Source organism: Struthio camelus, chromosome 30 (assembly GCF_040807025.1).
Source record: "Struthio camelus isolate bStrCam1 chromosome 30, bStrCam1.hap1, whole genome shotgun sequence".
NCBI classification, from domain to species: Eukaryota; Metazoa; Chordata; class Aves; order Struthioniformes; family Struthionidae; genus Struthio; species Struthio camelus.
The window spans coordinates 3,947,710-3,968,061 of record NC_090971.1 but is presented as its reverse complement, the minus strand read 5'-3'; the positions used below and the strand labels follow the sequence as shown (position 1 = coordinate 3,968,061).

Here is a 20,352-nt window from a genome sequence, read left to right as displayed (position 1 = left end):
CGGGGTGGTGGTGGGGGGGGTCCCGGGAAGCTCCCGCCCCCCCTCCCCAACGCCGGGTCATACGGGAAGCGCCGGCTCGGGGACGCTGGGGAACCGAAACCATGGCTGGAGGGGGGGGGGGGCCTTGCTTTGCAGCCGGCAGCCCCCCGGCACCTCGCTGCGCCCCCCCCGGCCACCTCCTCCCGCCCCCCCGACACTAAATAAATAAATAAACCCGAGCAGAGGCGACGGCGGGGGGGGGGGGGAGAGGGGGTTCAGCCCCAAACCGCCGTGCCCCCCCCACCACCACCCTGGAGGAGGGCGGGGGGGGGAACCCCCAGCCCCGACGCGCGCCCCCCCCCCCCCAACACCCGCGGGAATAGCGGCTGCCGCCCGCCTCCCCGGCCGGCGCGGGGACCTCGGGGCTCGAGCCCGTCCCTAACTGTCCGAGGAGCCGCCGTCGCCCTCCTTCAGCTCCTGGCTGCTCTCCACCTCCTCGGGAATGTCTTGCATCCGCGGGAAATCTGCAGGGAAGGGGCAGCGCCGCCGTCAGCCGCCCTCCTCCGCCCCCCCCCCCCGTGGCGGGCCCAGGCGTCCGGGATGCAAGAAGGAGCTCACGGCTGCAAGGGTAAAAAAAAAACCACCCACCGCCCCCTCCCCGCCGCTGCTCCGGGGCTGGACCGCGCCGGCCCGGGGTTTGGGGGGGGGGGGACACCCACCTCGGGGGCTGGCGGGAGGGGAGTGCCGGCCGGGCATGCCTTCGTCCTCCAAGAGGGCGTCCAGGGCGCCCTCACCCTCCCGCAGGCGCTCGGCGTCGCCCCGGTAGTCCGGCTCGTCGCGGGGGCACGCGCCGAAGGCGTGATGGTAGGACAGGCCGGCGTGGTGGCCGCCGTGGCTCATCTGCGGGGAGGAGGGACGGGGCGGTTGGGAGGCGTTCGCCGGACCCCACTGCGGTTGGCGGGGGGGGGGGTTGCGGCTGAGGCCCGACGCACTCGTGACGCGCGGCTTACCTGGGGCGGCGTGAAGGTGAGATAGAGAGCGTCGCCGGCCGGCAGGCTCCTCCGCCGGGGATCGGCGGCCCCGCGGCGGCCCCCCTGCCGCCGCGCTTCGTCCACCTCCCGCTCCAGCCGCCCGCGCTCCTGCTCGCTGTCCCGCAGCCGCGTCTCCAGCGCCTCCACCTCCTGCGCCTTGTCCTGGCAGAGCTGCCGGCAGCGGGCGAGCTCCTCCTGCAGCAGCGCGTGCTGCCGCTGCAGCAGCGCCAGCTCCGCGCTGGGCTTCTCGCCCGGCCGCCCCGCCGCCCCCGCCTCGGGCTGCGGGCCGCCGCGCGCCAGCTTCTCCCGCCGCTCCTGACCCTCCTGCAGCTTGAGCGCCGTGTCCTGCCGACCCACCGCCGCCTGCGGCGCGGGGACGCCCGTCAGCCGGGCGCTCGGTGCATCGCCCCCGCCGCCCCCGGCCCCTCGCACCCACCTGCAAGCTGTGCAGCAGCGCGTGGAGGTTCGCGAGCCGCTGCATCGCCTCCTGCGGGGGAAGAGCACGGTGAGCGCCGGCCGACGGGGAAACTGAGGCACGCTCGCCCCCCCCCCCCCGCCCCAGGCAGCCCCCCGCCCCTCACCTCCTGGGGGACCTTGGGCACGAGCTGGTTGCCGTTGCCGTCCTGCAACGAGAGCGCAGCGGTCAGCCCCGGGCAGGGCACGACGCCCCGCGGGGCGGGCGCCCGCCCCGGCCGCACTCACCCGCTGCCCGGCCTCCGAGTCCGCCCGGCAAAACTCCGGGGGGCCGTTGAAGGAGCCAGCGTCGCCGTCTGCGGGGAAAAGCGAAGGGCGAGCGCGCGCGGGGCGCAGGGGGTCCCCGGCCGCGGTGGCGGCCTTCCCGCGCGAGCCCCCGGCGCCGCCGTCCCGCGTCTTACTGCTGGCGCCGGGGCTGGAGCAGCTCTCGGCTTCGGCGAGGTGGTTCTGGTCCCGGTCGCGCCCGGCGCCCGCGAACATCTCCTGGATGCAGGAGATCATCTCCTCCACTGCAGGCAAAGGTGGCCTGAGCGGCGGGGACGCCCGCCCGCGTCGCCCCCAACCCGTGCCTCGGTTTCCCCAGCCGCAGCACGCAGCGCCGAGCCCGCCCGTACCTTCCCGGATGGCGTCGCGCAGGAGCTTCTCGCCCCGGGGCCCCTCGGCCGAGTCGGAGAGGAAGAGGGTGTGGGAGGCCAGGGTGGGCGAGAGGTCCTCGCAGCCGCTCGCCAGCGCCAGCATTTCGGCGAACAGCCTCACCTTCTCCTGCAGCAGCTCGGCGATCTGCTGGTCTTGCTGCAGGACGCGGTCTGCGGGGCGGCAGGCAGGGATGAGCGGCGGGGGCCGGGGCCGGGGGGGCCGCGCCGCCCGCCGTGCCACCCACCTTTCAGCTTGCGCAGGAAGGCTTCGACCTCCGTCTCGATCAGGGGGAAGTCCTGGCGGTTGGGGCAGCTGGAGGGGGACAGGGGTGAGAGCCACCCCCGAACCCACGGCACCGCGTCCGCCCTCCCCGGATGCTGCATCCCGCCTGCCTCGCGCCAGCCAGCCCCACCGCGCGGCCGGTCGCCGTGCAAACGGCGCGTGCGCTGCGCGGACCCCGCGTTGGCCGTGCAAACCCTGCGGCATCCCCCCCCCCCCCCCCCCCCCCCACCGCGCGGCACTCACAGGCTGACCGTCTGCTGGATGACCTTCATCCAGTTGTTGCGGTCGTCGCGGGAGGCCGCGTGCACCTCGTACATCTCCGGCGGCGCGGCGCTGATGAGGAACATGCCCTTCTCCTGGTTGGCGATGTCCCGCACGATGAGGTTTTGCAGGGAGATCACGGCCGGCTTGTCCTGCGCGAGACGGGCGACGCGCGCTGACGGGGTCCCGGCGCGCCCCGGAGAGCCGGGCGCCGCTGGAGCACCCCGTCCCCGCCGCGTCTCACCAGCATGGGGAAGGTGTATTTCTGGTCCTTCTCTTGCAGGAAGATGAGGACATCCGTCATCAGCAGCACGAGGACATCTGGGAGGAAGTACAAGAGGCAAGACGGTCGGGGCGGGGAGCAAGGCCATGGCGGCGCCGTCCTCGAGCTCCGCAGAGCCCCCGGGCAGTCCCCCGGCTCCTTCCAAAGCTGGCCGTGGAGGGGGAGAGCCTCCTGGCACCCCTGCGCCCTGGCACTCTGGGCTCTGGCACCCCGGTCCTCCAGGAGTCCCATGTCCTGGCACCTAATCTCCCGGCACCCTGGTCCACCAGGACCCCCATCCCCTGGTACCCAATCTCCTGACACCCTGGTCCACCAGGACTCCCATCCCCTGGCACCCATCCCCTGGCACCCTGGTCCACCAGGACCCCCATCCCCTGGTACCCAATCTCCTGCCACCCTGGTCCACCAGGACCCCCATCTCCTGGCACCCAATCTCCTGGCACCCTGGTCCACCAGGACCCCCATCCCCTGGCACCCAATCTCCCGGCACCCTGGTCCACCAGGACTCCCATCCCCTGGCACCCAATCTCCCGGCACCCTGGTCCACCAGGACTCCCATCCCCTTGGCACCCATCCCCTGGCACCCTGGTCCACCAGGACTCCCATCCCCTGGCACCCAATCTCCTGCCACCCTGGTCCACCAGGACCCCCATCCTCTGGTACCCAATCTCCTGCCACCCTGGTCCACCAGGACCCCCATCCTCTGGTACCCAATCTCCTGCCACCCTGGTCCACCAGGACTCCCATCCCCTGGCACCCAATCTCCTGCCACCCTGGTCCACCAGGACTCCCATCCCCTGGCACCCTGGTCCACCAGGACCCCCATCTCCTGGCACCCAATCTCCTGGCACCCTGGTCCACCAGGACCCCCATCCCCTGGCACCCAATCTCCCGGCACCCTGGTCCACCAGGACTCCCATCCCCTGGCACCCAATCTCCCGGCACCCTGGTCCACCAGGACTCCCATCCCCTTGGCACCCATCCCCTGGCACCCTGGTCCACCAGGACTCCCATCCCCTGGCACCCAATCTCCTGCCACCCTGGTCCACCAGGACCCCCATCCTCTGGTACCCAATCTCCTGCCACCCTGGTCCACCAGGACCCCCATCCTCTGGTACCCAATCTCCTGCCACCCTGGTCCACCAGGACTCCCATCCCCTGGCACCCAATCTCCTGCCACCCTGGTCCACCAGGACTCCCATCCCCTGGCACCCTGGTCCACCAGGACTCCCATCCCCTGGCACCCAATCTCCTGCCACCCTGGTCCACCAGGACCCCCATCCTCTGGTACCCAATCTCCTGGCAGCCCAGTCTTGCAAGGCACCCATCCCGTGGCATCCTGGTCCCCCATCTCCCCAGCCCTGGGTAGCTCCATGCCCCGTCCTCCCCAGCACCCAGCACCCGGTCCCCCACCTTTGAAGCGCCCGGCCGCCGTCTTCCAGAGCATGCAGCCGCTGTGCACCAGCTTGCGCCGCAGGAGCTCGTCCTTGCAGAAGAAGCCGGCCCGGCTCTCCCAGAGCAGCGGCACCTTGGCGCGGCCGTCCACGCGCCCGTACACCTCCTTCAGCCGCGCGTTCATCTCGAACGTGTGCACCTCCTCGTTGATGGACGAGATGAGATCCTTGACCAGCCTCAGGGCTTGCGACAGGTCCGCGTAGTCGGCCTCGTTGTCTGCGGTGGGGGGACGCGGTCAGGACCCCAAATCCCCCCCCGGCCAGCCAGATCCCGCCCCCCACCCCGCAGCCCCCCGGCCCTGCTACCTTTGGAGTTTTTGAGGACGCGCTCGATGAGCACCGGGTACTTGGTGATCCTCTGCGTAACGAGCAAGATGCACTCGGGCACCCCGTGTCGCCGGAGCAGCGGGGACCGCGTCATCCTCTGGCGCGGCGGAGGGAGAGGCACCGCGTTAGCAGCCCTGGGCGTCCCCTGGGGCTTGGCCCCGACCCCGTCGGGGAGGCAGGGGCAAGACTCGTGGTTGGGGAAACTGAGGCACGGAGGGAGGGCAGCCCAGCTCTCCTCCCCGCCTGCACCCTCCCACCACTTTCCGAGCCCCGGGGACATCCTGCGGCGCGGGGACGCGCTCTCACCCGGATGAACTGCTGGAAGCGCTTGTCCCGGGCGAGGAGCTCCTTGTAGAGCTTCACGGCCTTGTTGTGCCGGCTGCAAAAGTCCGAGTACACCTTCTTCAGCTGCTCCGCGTTGGGGCCCGAAAACTGCGGGGGCGAGGGCACGTCAGGCAAGGACCGGCCTCGGCCGGGGTCCCCGCGCGCCCACCCGGGGCGGCCCCGTGCCCCGGCCCCACCTGGTTGACGAGGATGTCACCGAGGCGGTTGATGACGAAGTTCTTGTTGCTGTCCTGGGCCAAGGACTCCTTGCGGCGCTCCAGGAGCTGGGCGAGGAAGCGCTCGTGGATCTGGCCCAGCTCGTCCACGCAGGGGAAGATGCTCTGCACGGTGGCGGGCTCCAGCTGCAGCTCCTCCAGCATGCCCTTGCGGAACATGTTGGCCATGATCTTCAGCGTGCGCACGTGGTGGATCTCCGTCTGGATGAGCTCTGCCGAGGGACGGGGCGGCGTGAGGCAGCCCCTCGCTTGGCCCTGCGTGCCCTGTCCCCTGCCCTGTCCCTGCATCCCCATCCCTGCACCCCCAACTTGTCCTCCCCTCCCTTGTCCCCAGATGTCCCCGCACCGTAGATGACGTCCTGCCGCTTCATGACGTCCATCTTGTGCTGCTGCAGGTAGTTGTTGTCCACGGCCAGGCTCCAGGAGTCGGCCTTGAAGTCCTTCTCGTCCGTCTCGAAGTCGCTCATCAGCTGGTTGAGGATGACGTCGAGGCCTGCGAGGAAGGGCGGCGTGAGCGGAGGGGCCGGCCCCGCGCCCCCGGCCCCCCGCCGCCGCCTCCCACCTTCGTCGATGAGCGACTCCACCGAGAGCGTGCGGTTGCGCATGTTGAGCGAGTCCGTGGACTGGGAGAGGATGCGCCGGATGCCCAGCGGAGACTCATCGTTGAAGGTCCTGCCGGGGAGCAACGCGGGGTAGCGCCGGGGGTCGGACCCCCGCCCGCTGCCGGCGGGACCCAGGCGTCCGGGCGGCCCGCGAACGCCTCGTCCCCCTGCTTACCCGGCGATGTTGGTGGTGGAGACGCTCTTGGAGAGGGAGAGGGACGGGCGGCCGCGGCGGGAGCCCAGCAGCGTCTGGCGGAAGCTCTCCGAGGGGTAGATGGCCGAGTTGGGGCGCTCCCGGATGGCGTCTGGGGACAGCGGGGTGCAGGGGACGACACCTCAGCACCCCCCCCCCACCCCCTGGGCCGTTTCGGGATGCTCCAGAGCGCTGGGATGCTCCGGGGCACCCAGATGCTCCGACGTTGGGGAGGTGACGCATCCAGCGAGGTGACTCCAGATGCAAGGAGGGACCCGCAGGGTGGCAACGCGTCCCCCCGCCGGGGCCACCCAGACCCCCCCCACACACAGCACCCCCACCCCAGCACCGCAGCGCGCCCCGGGGCTGCAAGAGGAACCCGGGCGGCCCGACCCGGCCCCGGCTCCTTGCAAGCAGCCGGTGCCACCAGGCAGGACAGATGGGGGACAGACGCCCTCCCCGCGCCGCCGGCCCCCGCTCACTCTTGTTGCGCAGCGACACCGACTGCAGCGCCGAGCTGTTCTTCAGCAGCGCGGCTTTCTGTTGCTGCGGGAGGGAGGGAGGCAGAGGCGTCACGGCCGCGCCGGCTGCTGAGACCGGGCAGCTCGTTTCACGCCCGCCCGGGGCCAGCACGGAGGCGGCGCCGGGGCTCGGTGCTCACCTTGTGCTTGACCTTGGTGCAGTTGGGCAGCGTGTCCTTGCAGCGGTTGTGGATGGTGACGTTGCAGGCTGCGAGAGAGGGACGGAAGGATTTAGGGGCTGCCTGGTAAAACCGAGCGCGGGCAGCAAGAAGCGCCCGTTTCAACGCCTCGAATGTTTTAAACGTTCGGTTTTGGCTGCTTTTGCTTCGCAGCCGGTTTGGCTCCGTTCAAAGCCCCCCCTGCACCCGAGGGCTGAGCACTGCCCGGCTCGTGACACGGCGCCGGGCACGGACGAGAGCAGCAGGCGGGACGACGATTCCCGGCCGCGAACCGCTTCCCGCCCGGCGCCTCGGCTCGCCCGTCCGCCGGGCAGCGCGCGACCGCTCGGGAAACGCCTCGCTTGCTCCGTGCCCGAGCCGGCCGGCCGCGGGAAAGGGGCGCGCGCGAGCCCCGCCGGGCGCGGGTGGCCCCGCGCGCCGTCACCCCGGGACCGACGGGAGCAGATGCGAGGGGACGGCGAGAGCCCCCCGCCGCCGCCAGCTGCCGGGCGGACAGATGTGGGCGACACAAGGCGCCGTCGGAGCCGCGGCGGCCGCAGCTGCCGGCCGCGCGGGGTCCTCGGGGCTGGGAGCAGCTGCGCCGCGGCGCTGGGCGAACCGGCCCCGCTCGCCGCTTTTTCCCGCGGAAACCTTCGGCTTTGGAGCCGGCTTGGCCCGGGGGGGAAAAGAAACGTCCGCGCGGGCGGTGGCAGCCTCCCGCCCGAGCCTTTCCCGGGCCCCGGCATCCTGCCGCACGCCGGGGCGCAGAGCCGCTGCACGGGCGACGCTCGGCGCAGCCCCCGGCGTGGCCAGGGCGGAGGCGGCCCGGAGACCATCCCGGCTGCAAAAAGAGCTTTGCAAAAGAAAAGGAAAAAAAAAAAATAACCGATCGCCTGCCCGCGCCTTCCCCTCGCTGATGCTTGCAAACCCCAGCAGCCGCCACCAGGACGAGCCCGGAGCTGGCGGGGGGGGGGGAAAGCATCTTCCCCCAGGCCGATCTCCCCGGGAGCAAAAGGGCTTTAAACGGGGCTGGAGGCAGCGTTTTTCCGGCCGGGGCGCCCGGCGGCTACTCACTGGGGCAGATGAGCGCCTCCTTGGCCGTGATGCTCTTGTTGCAGGCGAAGCACATGGTCATGCCCGAGACGGTGATGGTGGTGAAGAGGTGGCCGTTGGTGTAGCGCGCGTCCTTCTCCTTGCCCTCCTTCATCTTCTCTTTCTCCTTGGCCTGCGCAGAGAGGGGCGAGGGGCGCGTGAGCGGGCTGCGGCGCGGCGGGCAGCCCCGGGCGCCGCCGACCGCCGCCGGCCCCTGCTTGGCACTCATGCCTGCCACCCGACCGCCGCGGCGGGGTTTTTTCGCCCTGGGGTGGGGGGGGGGGGGATCCCCGCGAGCGGTGCCGCGAGCAGCGGCGCGGGTGGGGGATAAAAAAAAAACCACCCGGATCTCTCAACTCTCCCGCACTTCCCTGCATCCCATAACCATGACAACGGCGCGCGCCTGCCGGAGGGAACCCCCCCCGCCACCGGCGAGGCGCGGGGACGCGCACGGTACCGGCGGGGTGGGGGGGGGAACGCCGAGGTTTGGGTCGCCTGGGCCGCGCGCGCGATGCTGCAAAACCGCGGGAAAACCCCTCGCGCTGCTCCGGCGCCAGCCGCGAAGCAAGGAGGGACGCCCGGCCGGCCGTTCAGCACCCCTGCAGAACACGGGCCCAGGCGTCCGGGCCGCCGCCGCTGCCCGGACCCCGCAGCAGCAGCCCAGCCCTCTTTTTTTTTTTTTAAAAACACTCGCGCTCCTAAGTGCAGATTTGGGGTATTTCCCCCTCCCCGGATTGGGGCTGCGGAGCCCAGTTTCGGCCCCGCTCGCCCGCGGGTTGCCATGGTTTTCTCTCAAAAAGGGGAAGCGAGTCAGCGACTTCCTGCGGCAGGTTTCTGAGTCATTCGAGAGCGGCTATTTCTGCCTCGCGCAGCAGCCCCGCGGCAGGCGCCTTGCCGAAAAGCAGCCGGGCCGGCTGGCCGGCAGCGCGGGAACGGCCCCGCGGGGACCCGCCGGCCGGGAAGCGGCGCCCGGCACAGAGCCGGCTTTGTCCGCCGCCGCCAGCTCGCACCAGCCGCCGCCTGGCACCGGGGCGCCCGCAAAACAGCGCCCGGCCCCTCGCCCAGCTGGGCTTACGTTAGGGTGCTTTGGGTTTTCGGGGTGCCCGGGCAGAGCAGCTTTAAGCCTAAGAGGCGTCCGGTTTGTCCCCCCCCCCCATAAAATGGATTAAAAAGGCAAAACGGGACGGGAAACAGCTAGAAAGGGAGCGAAAGCGCTGCAAGGCCCACGCAGCACCCAGTCCCGGCGGCGCCCCTTGCTCCCCAGCGCGGCGGACCCGTCCTGGGACCCCCAGCCGGGCACGGACACCCCGGCGCCCCTCCGTCCGTGCACGCAGCCCGCGGCGGGGACACCCCCCCGGCCGGCAGGAAAACCCCGCTAGCCCCGAGCCCGGCGTTGGCAGGCAGCTGCGCGCGGGCAAGGGGACGCGGGCGCTCGCTCACCCGCTCTCGGCGGACGAGGCGCTCGGCCCCCCGCTCCTCCGGGGACGGGGCGCAGGAGCAGCAGCCCATGCCGCCCGGGCAGCCCCGCGCCGCGGCGCATCGTCCCCCGGCGGCCGGGCTGCCAACGCGGCAGGGCAGCGGCGCCCGCAACATCTGCCCCTTCGTCTGCGCCGCGATTGTTCCCAGCCCCGGGCTGGGGTTTGTTTGGTTGGGTTTTTTTTTTTCCCCCTCCTCCTTCTTCTTTTTTTTGTTTTCTTTCGGGATTTTTTTTGCTTCCCCCCCCCCCCGTCTTTAAAGGGAAGCCGGCGCTGCGCGGGCAGGGAGGAAAGGGCCCGGAGTTCCTGCATCCCAGCCCCAACCGCAGGAAACAAAACAACCGGCAAGACAAAGGAGGGAGGCGATTTCCCGTCCTGCAGCCACAATCCCCGGGCCGTTATCCCAGCGGGAAGCTGGATTCGCTCCCCAGAAACCGCTGGGGAAACGGGAGCCGAATACCCGGGCGGCTCGCGGCCAGCCGGGGCACGGGAGACGGGCGCCCGCGGGCGCACCGGGCACCCGAGCGCGGGCAACCCCGTCCCGGCCTTTCCCCCGCGCGCGGGGAAGGAAAACCCCGGCGGCCGGGCCGACGAGAGGCCACGCGAGCCAGGCAAAAAAACCCCGAGGCCGGCAAAGCCCGCGGGGCGCCCGCGCTCCCTCCGTCCTGCTCCCGGCCGCCAGCCGAAAGCGGGCTGCACGTTAGGATGGACGCGGCGGAGGAAGGGGGTGTCAAAAATCCCACGGGAGCCCGGCAGGCGGGAGGTGCCAGGCCTGGGACGGCCCGCGAGCGTTTCCGGGCGTCCAACACCCTTCTTGCGCCCGTTTCCACGCGTGGAGCGGGCCGGGCGGGAGGGCGATGCCACGACGCGGCCGGCGGGAAGAGAAGAGGGACGAGGCGGAGGGAAGGGGACGGCCGGACGCCGGGACGAGCCGGCGGCGCGGTTGGGAGCGGACGCGCGCCCCTCAAGCGGCGGCCCCCGGCGCGGGATGAAAGGTGCCTTTGTGCCGGGCGGTTGGCAGGGCGGCGCAGAGGGTGCCTGTCGGCGCCGGCTCGCGCCGAGCGCGGGACCGGGAAGCCGGCCGCGGCAGCCCAGCGCGACGCGCGGCTCCGGGCGCGGGAACCGCCGCCGAGGCGCCCGGGGGGCTCCTCGCCCGCGGCGAGACGCCGGGGTCGAGCGCGGGAACCGCTGCTATAAATAAGTACCCCGGGGTGGGGAAAGCCGGAGGGTTTCCCCTGGCCGCGCTGCCGGTCCCCACGTTTCCGGCTGCACCCCGGCCGCGATCCCCCTCCGAACCCGGCTCCCACCGAAGCGAGCGGACGAGCCGGAAAACCTGTAGGAAAGACGTATTCAAACAAATAAACCCGCATTAAACGCACGCGGCTCCTCCAGGCCCCAGTTGCAGACGAGCAGCGGAAAGTTGCTCAGCTCTAAATAGAGATTCAGGGTTTTTTGGGTGGTTTTTTTTTTTTTTTTTAAAGACATCGACGTAGCTATCTCGGTACAACGCCTACGGCGGGCATATTTATGCTGGCACAAACCTGACTTCGACCAAGATAGCTCATTTCTTTTCCTGCGTGAGAACAGGCCCGCTGTAGCCTTGTGACTACGACCAGCCTGGGGGAGGCGAGGGAGAGGCTTCGGCAAAACGACGCCCCAGCTGCCTCCGCCCCGGGACGTTTTGCCCTGAATCCTCCAAAAAATAAAAAAATTAAAAAAAAAAAACAAAAAAAGCCATCCGCAAAGCAGACCCGCTCGCCGCGGCCGGGCTTGGGGAGAGGCTGCTGCACCTTCCGCCGGCAGGGTGCAGCCCCGAAACCGGCCAGGGGTCTCTGGGTGCAATGGGGGGGGGGGCACCGGCAGCACCAAGCGGGGGCACTCGGCACAGACCCCCCCCTCCCCTATTTTGGGGACTCCAAGCCGGGGAAGGACGATGTCCCGTCCCGGGGCGCTGCCACCCCGCCGGCGGTCCGCCCGAAGCGGGGTCCCGCGCCGGCTGGGGGCGGCGACCGGGTCCAAAGCCCGAGGGGGCTTTCGGGGGTCCCTCCGTCCCCCCTCCGCCGCAGGCACCGGGAAGGCTTTCCCCCCGGCGGGGGCCGCCCTGCCGGGGCGCCTTTGCTGGGGGCCCGAATTTCCAAAGGCCGCGACAGCTGGCGGCAGCAGCGCCGGGCGCCAGGAGGGGAAGGTGGCTGCTCTCCAAGCGCCTGCGATCCTTCAGCCCCCTCCCAAATCGCTGCCGTCCAGCCGGGGGGCCTCGGGGCGGGGGAGGCTGGGGAGGGGGAGCGGCAGATCCCGGCACCCGCGGCCGCCCGGCCTGGGGTGAGAAGGGCTTCGCCGAAACCGTCTTTTAAACAGAAACCGCCATTTCCCCCTGCCCAACGCGTGAACGCGCAGGAGCTCGCAACCGCTTCCCCACCCCATCCCGAGCCCCCGAAACCGCTGAGAAAGCCTCCAACCGGCCCCGTCAGCCCCGAAACCGCCGGGCCGGAATTCGCCGGGGCGAGCCGCCCTCTGCCATGCTGCTCCTGCGGCCTGCTCAGACCCGGGAAACTCGGTGCGGGCAAGGCCGGCCCTGCGCCACGTGAGCCCGAGCGGAGCCCGCGTCGGGGACGGAGCGGACGGCAGCAGGAGGGCAGCGCGAAGCCCCCCCCCACCGCCCCGTCGCACCCGTTTGGCGCGGGGTAAACTGAGGCACGGAGGGGCAAGCGGGGCCGCGGCAGACGCCGGGCGTCCCCCGGCGGCGCGGCCGGCCAGGAGCTGGCAGCGGGAGCACAAAGCCCTGCCAAGCGCAGGCAACGCGCGCGGCACCAGCTGGATCCCCCCCCCCCCCCCCCCCATCCCCGAAAACACGCGCCGGGCTCCGGTTTTCGAGCCGCCCAGGTGGCGTGTCGCCGTGCCAGCGCCGGCCAGCGGGACGAGGCGGCCGGGCCCCCCCCAGGCCGCCGTGCCTCAGTTTCCCCAGCCCCCCGACGATAACCCTGCCCCCCCCCGCCGAGGGCTTTGTCTCCGCCAGCTGCGGCCGCGCCGCAGACAATACCGCGGGGCTCCCGCCTCGGCAGAAGGGGCGGCAGATTCCCCCCCCTCCCCGCCGCTCCGGACGGGGGGGGGGGGTTATTTATTTATTTCTATTATTAATTTTTTTTTTTTCCCCCTTCCGCCAGAACGGCCCCAACTTCGGCGTAAACACGGGTCGGCGCCAGAACAATTGGGGAAGTTGCGAGCGCGGCCCGCGGCGGCGAAGTTCCCCGGGGGGGGCCGGGGGGGGGGGGGCCCGGCGCATTGTTGGGCGAGGCGCCCGCGCCGCACAATGGGGAGAGGGCCGAGCCCTCCGCCGGCTTTTGTGAGCACGACAGGGGGCTTGGCAGGGTGGGTTTTGGTTTTTCTTCCCCCCCCCCTCCCCACCCCCGCCACGCTTTCCTGGGGGGGGGCAATCCCCCCCCCCCGCAGCCTAGGGAGAAGTCTCCCCTTTCCAAAAGGGGCGCCGGGCATCGCGCCGTGCTCGCAGCGCCCACGCTCACGCCGGCGCCCCCAGCTCCGGGACCCCGAAACTTCCGCCCCCTCCTCGGCCGGGGGTGGGGGAGCAGAGGCAGCCCCCCCCCTCTCACCGAGAGCCGCCCAGTAACAAAGCGGAGGGGGGGGGCAGCAGAGCCCCGGTGCCGGCACCCCCGCGCCCTGCCACCCGCCGGCGGGACCCCCCCCCCCGAGCAGATCGGCGTTGCGATGGCCGGGGGGGGGGGGGGCGGAATGCAACCCCCCCCCCCCGTGCAAACCGGGGCCGTGATGGGGGAAACGCAACCCGCCAGCAAGGACCGGAGCAAGCATGGTGGTGGAGGGGGGGACAACAGACGGAGCAGGGATTTGGGGGGGGTGCAACCCCCAGGCAGGCAAAGCGGGAGGGGGGGGAGCTGCGCGACCCCCCAGCCCGGGGAGGGAGGGGGGGGGCCAGGGCACCCACCTTGGAGGCGCTCTCCTTCCCACGCTCGCTCCTCGCCCGCGCCAGCGACTCGATGCGGGACATAGTCGGCGGAGCCGCCGCGCTCCCGCCCCGTCCCGTCCCGCCGCCGCCGCCGCCGCCGCCGCCGCCGCCGGGCTCCGGCTCCTCCCCCGGGGCGGCCCCGCAGCGGGGCGGGTCGCGCCGCCGGCCCCGGCCTCGTGCGGCCCCCGGGGGCCCTTTGTTAGCGCGGAGCCCCGCCGCCGCCGCGACACCGTGGGAACGGCCGTCCCGACGCGGCTCCGGTCAAGCGGAGTCACTCCGGATCCGGGCCGGCACCGCTCCGGATCGGGCCCGACACTTCTGTTTCCCGACTAAAGCAAATCGATCCTGGACCCCGGCTCTCGGAGCTGCTCGTGGGACGCTGACCGGCCGCTTTGTAGCGCCCTAAACCCCTTCTTTGCCCCCAGCCTCGCCCCCGAGGACATACCCGGCAGGAGCCCGGTGGCCCCTCGGCAGGAAGTGGCCTCCTTGGGATGCCACAAAAGCTGCTACCAGGCAAAAGCAGCCCACGCAACAGTGGCAAAGGGCGAGGGCGACTTTTTTTGGCATGTTTATTCAATCGCACAAACACACCGCCCTTAAAAACAACCCTCCCAGCGCGGAGCCACCGGATCCAGCCAGGGGCTGAGCTCTCTTGTTTTTGCTTTTGCAAAGAAGCGGCGGCGATCTGGGGGGGATCTGACGTTCCCTTCCAACACGACTGAGCCGTTGAGTCACAGCCGGTGAGCGCAGCCTTGAAGCGCGCTCAGCAACGTTTTGAAAACAGTCACCGTTTAGACTCAAAACGCGTCACTTCCAAGTCATCCCAGCCCCAACAGGCGGGAAAGGAAGAGCCGCTTTCTCTGCAAACGCCCTGGGAGTTGCAGCCGGCGTGGGAGGCTCGGCTTCCCTCGGGGGGGGGGGGGCGGAGGAGACCCCCAACCCACGCACAAAGAGTAAAAAAGCATCGTTAAGTGTATATATCAAAGGGATCTTGTTTCTTTTTTCCTTAAAATGCCAACTTCTGAAAATCACACCGTCGCCAGGCTCGGAGCTGTCATCACAACGCACGTCTCCGTGGCTGCAAAGCCGGACGCGTGCGGGCTCATCTCCGCGGGAAATCGAGACACGCAGGCGCTGTACCCCCCCGGGAATTACCTCCTCCCGGACTAGAGAGTTGCATTACGCTACCCGGTTTGGCGCCGCACAGCCAGCACCCCGTTAAACATTAACTTGCCCCGCGCACAGGCGAGACCGGAGGCCGCTCCAAGCCCCAAAGCAGAGCACGGATGCAAACATCTCCCTGGACCTTAAGCAAATAAAACTCTTTCTCTCCCCCCTTATTTCAGAGACCGGCAGCACTCGACGCTCCCCAGCGCTGAAGTGGAGCAGAGGCAGAGCCATGTGCGCAATAAAGAGAAACGCCGGCGGCCTTTGGCTTAATGAGTAACTGCAAAAAACCACCGGCGCTGGAGAAAGCAAAAGTCCAGCGCGAGCCAGGAGGTGCAACCGCTCCGAACATCCCTTCCCAGCCAGAAAACACGCCCTGGGCCAGGGCACCTCCATAAATAAAAGCCAACGCAGAAAAGCCGTGGGCCGGCCGGGAAAGGCAGCGGGCCGGGCGCCAAAGGAAAGCGTTTGCGTTGGAGCGAGAGCCCGGCTCCTGCCCTCGCCTCCGCTCGGGGCGAAAACGCGCCCAGCGAGGCGGCTAAGAAAAGCTCGGCTTTGCCGCGCGAGCAGGGGTTTCCTCCGCGGCGCTCACAGAGGGGGATTGTTTCCCGGCGGCTGGACGGAGGCCCGCGATTCAGAGCCGGTCGCCCTCCGTATCCGAGGCCGCCGGAGCCGGAGCCGCTCGGGCGCTCGCTGGGCCGGCGGCGGCGCTGACCCGCGGCCGAGCCCGGGGTTTAGTTAAACCGCCTCACCAGAAAAGCGGGACGAAAGCCGGCCGCCGCCGGGGAGCCCGAGGCTGGCGCGCCGAAAGAGCATCCGGGCGCTCGTCGACGTTAACCCCAAATTAGCGGTCGTAACCTGCCCGCGCCGACGTCCCGGCCGAGCCCGAATTCGGCTCCGCGCCGGAGCGGGGACGAAGGTGACACCGGTGCCCGCCGTCCCGGACAATAATTCGGCTCTTGTTTTGGGCATCTCCGGGCTCCACCTCTCCTGGCCGCGTTTCGGAGGCGAAGGATGGAGACGCCGGCCCGGGCTGGCGGGGACACCCACCACCGAACCGGCCCTGGGCGACCTCGGAGCAGCCCCAAAGGGCCTTTCGGGGCTGACGCAGAGAGCGCCGGCGCTCGGAGAGGGCCGCGGAGCCGGATTCGGCGCCCGGCCGCCCTTTTTCCCGGCGTCCCCCTCCCGCCGGGCGGACGAGCCGCCTGATGCAATCGCTACTGCCCGAGACGGTCCAGCTTCCCTCCGCGGCCGGCAGCGCCGCGGCGTCCGCGAGCCGCGACCACGGCGAGGAGCCGTTTAACCCCTTCCCCGGCGCAAAAAAAAAAAAAAAACACCCAAAAATCGAGCTTTGGGGCCGCCGATTCGCCCCACGACGCGCGGGGACGGCGCTGCAAAACCCGCCCGGGGCTCGCCGGCCCCCCGCGCCGCCCCGGGCCTCAGTTTCCCCCCTCCCCGTGCGGCCGCGGGACGATTGCCGTCGCCCCTCCGCGAAGGCGGTGGCGGCCGCCGGCACCGTCGGGCGAGCGCCCCGCGTGCTGGGGACGGGCGGAGGGAGCAGCCTAAGAGGGGTTTAACCCCGCAGCCTCATCGGGGCTAATCGGGAGCGGGCTGAGCTGTCTCGCGGGGTCCTCTCTGGGGCAAAGCAGCCCCCCAGCACCTCCCCTGCGAGCCGCCGCCGAAGGGGTTTCGCTGCCGTTCGGCCGCGTGGTGCCAGGGACCTGGCCCGTTCTAGAGGTGGGGAAACTGAGGCACGGGGGGGTGCGCAGCGGGGTCGGCGAGCTCGGCTCCGGGGGTCCCGGCGCCCTCCAAGCCGGCGCGGCGGCAGGCGAATGGCCCGAGCGCCCGAAGCGCGCCGGGAAACCGCCGGGACCCCCCACCCCGCACATCGCCCCCGCTCGGCTGCCTCCTACCTTGGACTTCCCCGCCATCCTCCTGATGAAGCTGAGGGTCCGGCCCAGGGGGGTCTCCTCGTGGCGCAGGCTCGCCGGCTCGCCGCCGGCCGCCAGCTGCCCGCAGCTGCCGGCGCTGAAGCTGGGGGAGACGGAGGGTGAGAGGGGGCCGGCCCGGCCCCTCGCCGGGGAACGGGGAGGAGCGAGGGGCCGCGGCCCCCCGGAGCAGCCCCCCGCTCGCAGCTGGGAACAGAGCCCCTTGCGTTCGCCCGCCGCTGCCGGGCCCGAGGGCGCCCCTCTCCCAGCCCTTCGGCGGGGACCCCCCTTTCCCGGCTGGCCTCTCCCCGCCGGCACCCTGTGATCCCGGCGATAACGAGCCGGGCTCGTTGCTCTAATGAAGACGGGAATGGGCTGTGACAGGCGCCGGGGGCAGAGGGGGGGTCGCGGGCCTGGCCCCCTCCCAGGCTGCCTCCGGGCTGGCCAGCGGCGAGTGAAGCGCGGCAGGTCTCAGCCCCCTTGCAAGGCGGCGCAGGAAGCAAACGGCGGCGGTTCAACCCGGTGGCCGGCCACCGCCTCCCCACCCCACCCCGTCCCGGACACCTGGGTCCCCTCCCCGGGGAAACCGAGGCGCGTTTGGGGCCCGGGGCGCCGCCTCGGCCCACTTACCCGTTGGCCAGGCTGAGCTGCGAGCCGAAGAGGGAAACCGCTGCAAAAGAAACACGAACCGAATCAACCGGGAGGCCGCGGGGGCTCGGCGCGGCGAGGGCAGCCGTTCCTTTCTGCTGGCGAAGCACCGGCTTCCTCTGCCGAGGCTGCGATCCAGGGCCGCCAGACGGCGGGGGGAACGAGGAACGATTGACTTTTTTGGCGGCTCCCTTGGTTTCGGCTTGTTGGGAGGGAGACTTCGCGAGGGGAGGGGGCCGCCAGCGGGGCCAGGCGACGGCGGGGGGCCGCGGAGCATCGCGCCGCAGGGGACGCGGCCGGGCGCCTCTGCTCACCGTCCGCATCCGGGAAGCTGTCGATGCCGCTCAGGGACACGGACTTGGAGAGGGAGCAGCCGCTGGAGCTCTGCCCGGCCCGAAACGCCTGCAGCCGCTTCTCGTCCTCCTGCGAGCGGAGCCGGGGAGTCAGCGCCGGCGGAGGGGGGGGACCCCGGCGAGGCCGCGGGCGGCTGCCACCCCTGCCCGGGCACGGGGCGATGCCCTGCCGCGGGTCGGAGCCCGGGAAGGGTCCAGGGCACGTGCGCTGGGCACGCATCATGCGCGTGCACCGGGCAGCGCCCGCGCGTGTGCACCGGCGATTCGCTGTGCACCACGCAGCCGCTACGCGCGTGCACCAGACGGTCGCTGCACGGGCACGTCGGATATCATCGTGCACACGCGTGCACCAGCGATTCGCCGTGCACGTGCACCGGGCAGTCGCTGCACGGGCACGTCGGATATCATCGTGCACACGCGTGCACCACGGGTTCAACACGCGCGTGCACCGCACGGTCACTGCACACGTGCACCGGACGTTCCCCAAAAGGAAGCTGCTCACGGAGGATCGCCGCTCCGGACAGGAGCGCCCTGTCCCCAGCCGGGCGTGGGGATGGCAGAGCACCGCCACGAGCGCCAGGGCCGAGCTCCTCGGCCCCCCGAACCCGACCCCCCCTGCACCGCCCCGGGGGGACGCATCTCCTACCTGCGCCAGCTTCAGGTCGGCCTCGTCCTCCTCGTCCTGCGAGAGCAGGGACTCCAGGTCGTCGTTGCTGTGCAGGAGGGGGGCCCGCCGGGGGTCCCGCCGGGGCTGCGCCAGCCCCTCCGTGCTGGAGTCGAAGTCGTCGGGACTCAGCCCTTTGAGGCTCGCGCTGCAGCGGGGACAGGGGGGACCCCGAGCTGCGGCGCCGGCACCGCGGCGTCACCCGCACGGGGCAGCCGACCCGACGGCACTCGGAGGCAGGCGATGCTCGGCCCCGCCACGCGCCCGGGGATGCTGCCGGAGGGGCCGGCGGCGGGCAGGGGGCTACCTGAGCTGCTCGTAGCCGGGCTCCCCGCGCAGCTCCTTGCCCGGCTCCCAGCTGTGCCGGCGGAAAGCGTCCCGGGGCCGCACGGAGGTGCGGAGCGCACAGGTCCGCCGCAGCGGCACCCCCCGGAAGCGATATTCGTCTTCATCTTCCTCCTCCTCCTCCCAGGCGGCCGGGGCGCCGGGGCTGGGCGGGCGGCCGGGCTCCGCGGCCGACATGCAGCGGCGTTTCTGGCCGGGGACGCCTTCGCAGGGGCCCGGGAAGACGCCGGCGCCGTTCATGCCGCGCTGGGGGCCGGAGGCTGCGGGAGGGAAGAGCGGAGGCGTCGGGGCCGGCCGCGAGGGACCTGCCCGGCAGCAGGCGCGGAAGCTCCCGCCGCCACGCGTGGAACGAGTTGGGGCAGTCTCAGCTCCGCAGCTCCCTCGCGGGCCGGGACCGAGCCGCCTTCGCGCCCCAGCGCGTCCCCCAGCCCGGACTGCCTTCACGGCTGCTCCTACCGCCTTCAAACAGCCCGCGAAGCTCAGGCGGGCCACGAAGACGAGCTGCCGGCCGCTTGGCCCGGCGCCCACCCTGCCGAGCCCCGTAAGGGGCGGGCGACGGAGCCCCAGCCGCGTTCGCCCTGGCGCCGCCGCGGAAACACCCTCGCCGCAGGCTGAGCCCGGCCCCCCGCCAGTTACTCATTAAACCCCCAGGAATTGGGCACGGCGGCGCTCGCCGCCGGAGCCGGCCGACCCGGGGCTGCCGCGACGCCCGGTGGGCCGCGGGAACCGGGGACTCACCGCTCGGGGGCTCGTTCCCGCGGCCGGCCCTCCGCGCCCCCGGCTCGCACAGGCAGGGAAATGGGATGAGCTCAGGCGCTTTCCTGTTTTTGTGCTCCCGGCGCAGTCAGCTGATAGAAACTTTCCTCCCCGCCGGCCCGCTCGCTGCCCCGCGACCCGCGCCGGGCTGGACCGCCGCTTTTTCCATAAATCCGGAAGCGGTAATAAGGCAGCGAAAAACCGCATAGGGGCAAAACGCGGGGAAGGATGAAGAAAGGGATGAGGAGGAGGAGGAGGCCGAGCGAGGAAGGGCTGGGGGTCGCTGGAGCAGCCCCCCACCCGTGACGTCTTGATGGGACGCAACCAGGGAGAGCAGGTCTACCCAAAAAGAGGGCGCAGACCCCCCGCGCCGCCGGCGCCCAGCGGACAGCGACGTGTCCGCGGAGGGACCCGGATGCAGCCAGGTGCGTCCATCGCTCGCTCACGCTTCCTCCAGCGACAACGCCCGGCTCTCCCCAAAGGCACGCACGCAGGTGCCTGGGAAAAACCGCAGCCAGGAACTTCCCGCTTTATGGCGAGAAAGCGGCCGGGGAGCTCAGCTCCCCGAGCGGGGACCTGCCGCGGCCTCGGAGGAACCTCGCGGCCGAGCGGCAGCCCCTAAACCGGCGGCGAAGGGGCGGAAATTGCAGCCGGTCGGTCGCCCTGCAGCCTCGGCAGAGCCTGCGCCTTCCTCGGCCTCCTCATCCTCCGCGGCGCCGGGAAGGGGATGCACAGACCCCGCCGGCTCCGTTTGCCCCAAACCCGGCCCCGTTTTGCCCCAACGAGCCAAAGCGACCCCTTCGGCCTCCCAGGACGCCGGCAGCTCCCGACGGCGCTACAAAGCCGGAGCCGAGCAGTCCATAAAGCCCACGTTTGCGTTTCCAGCCCCCAAAAAAATGTCGGCGCGCACCAGCTGGAGAGCGGCAAACAGGCTGGGGGATCACGTTACCCGCGCGCCCGGGCTGGCCGCACGCTGTCAGCAGCTTTGTTCGCTCCCGCTCCGACATAATGGGGCGGAGGGCTCGCGCCGCCCCGGCCCCGGCCAGCCCCAGCGGGAGGTGAAGGCGATGGGTTGGGGGGGGGGCGCGGGAGAAGGACTTTGGGGCAGGCGTCTGCCCTGCCCGGGCAGCTCTGCCGCTCGCCGCTGAGAACTGCCACGCTCGTCACACCGGCTGCCCCCCCCACCT

General features: G+C 71.2%; 1 protein-coding gene across 7 annotated transcripts; it reads right to left on the bottom strand.

Annotated features, from left to right (window-relative positions):
• Positions 1-387: 387 nt before the first annotated feature.
• On the bottom strand, positions 388-19,064 carry ARHGEF2 (Rho/Rac guanine nucleotide exchange factor 2). 7 transcript variants are annotated; one of them, XR_011136626.1, is made up of 27 exons: positions 18,866-19,064; positions 18,372-18,669; positions 18,047-18,212; positions 17,362-17,470; positions 17,030-17,069; positions 16,385-16,505; positions 7,836-7,986; positions 6,744-6,811; positions 6,565-6,628; positions 6,065-6,194; positions 5,850-5,959; positions 5,634-5,780; positions 5,249-5,499; positions 5,034-5,159; positions 4,707-4,824; positions 4,360-4,617; positions 2,908-2,984; positions 2,646-2,815; positions 2,365-2,432; positions 2,099-2,290; positions 1,886-1,967; positions 1,713-1,780; positions 1,592-1,633; positions 1,447-1,497; positions 990-1,373; positions 699-879; positions 388-503 (listed from the first exon to the last, which is right to left on the bottom strand). XR_011136626.1 is itself a non-coding variant. In XM_068922267.1 (27 exons), the coding sequence occupies exons 1-27, from the start codon at positions 19,047-19,049 to the stop codon at positions 418-420; spliced, it is 3,768 nt and encodes a 1,255-aa protein (XP_068778368.1). In that variant the 5' UTR covers positions 19,050-19,064; the 3' UTR covers positions 388-417. The 7 variants fall into 7 exon arrangements, 6 of the variants coding, with proteins under 6 accessions (XP_068778368.1, XP_068778373.1, XP_068778371.1 ...); XM_068922267.1 differs by having other exon boundaries at positions 1,886-1,993; XM_068922272.1 differs by lacking the exons at positions 16,385-16,505; positions 17,030-17,069; positions 17,362-17,470; ... (1 more) ...; positions 18,372-18,669; positions 18,866-19,064 and adding an exon at positions 13,750-13,865 and having other exon boundaries at positions 1,886-1,993.
• Positions 19,065-20,352: the final 1,288 nt, after the last annotated feature.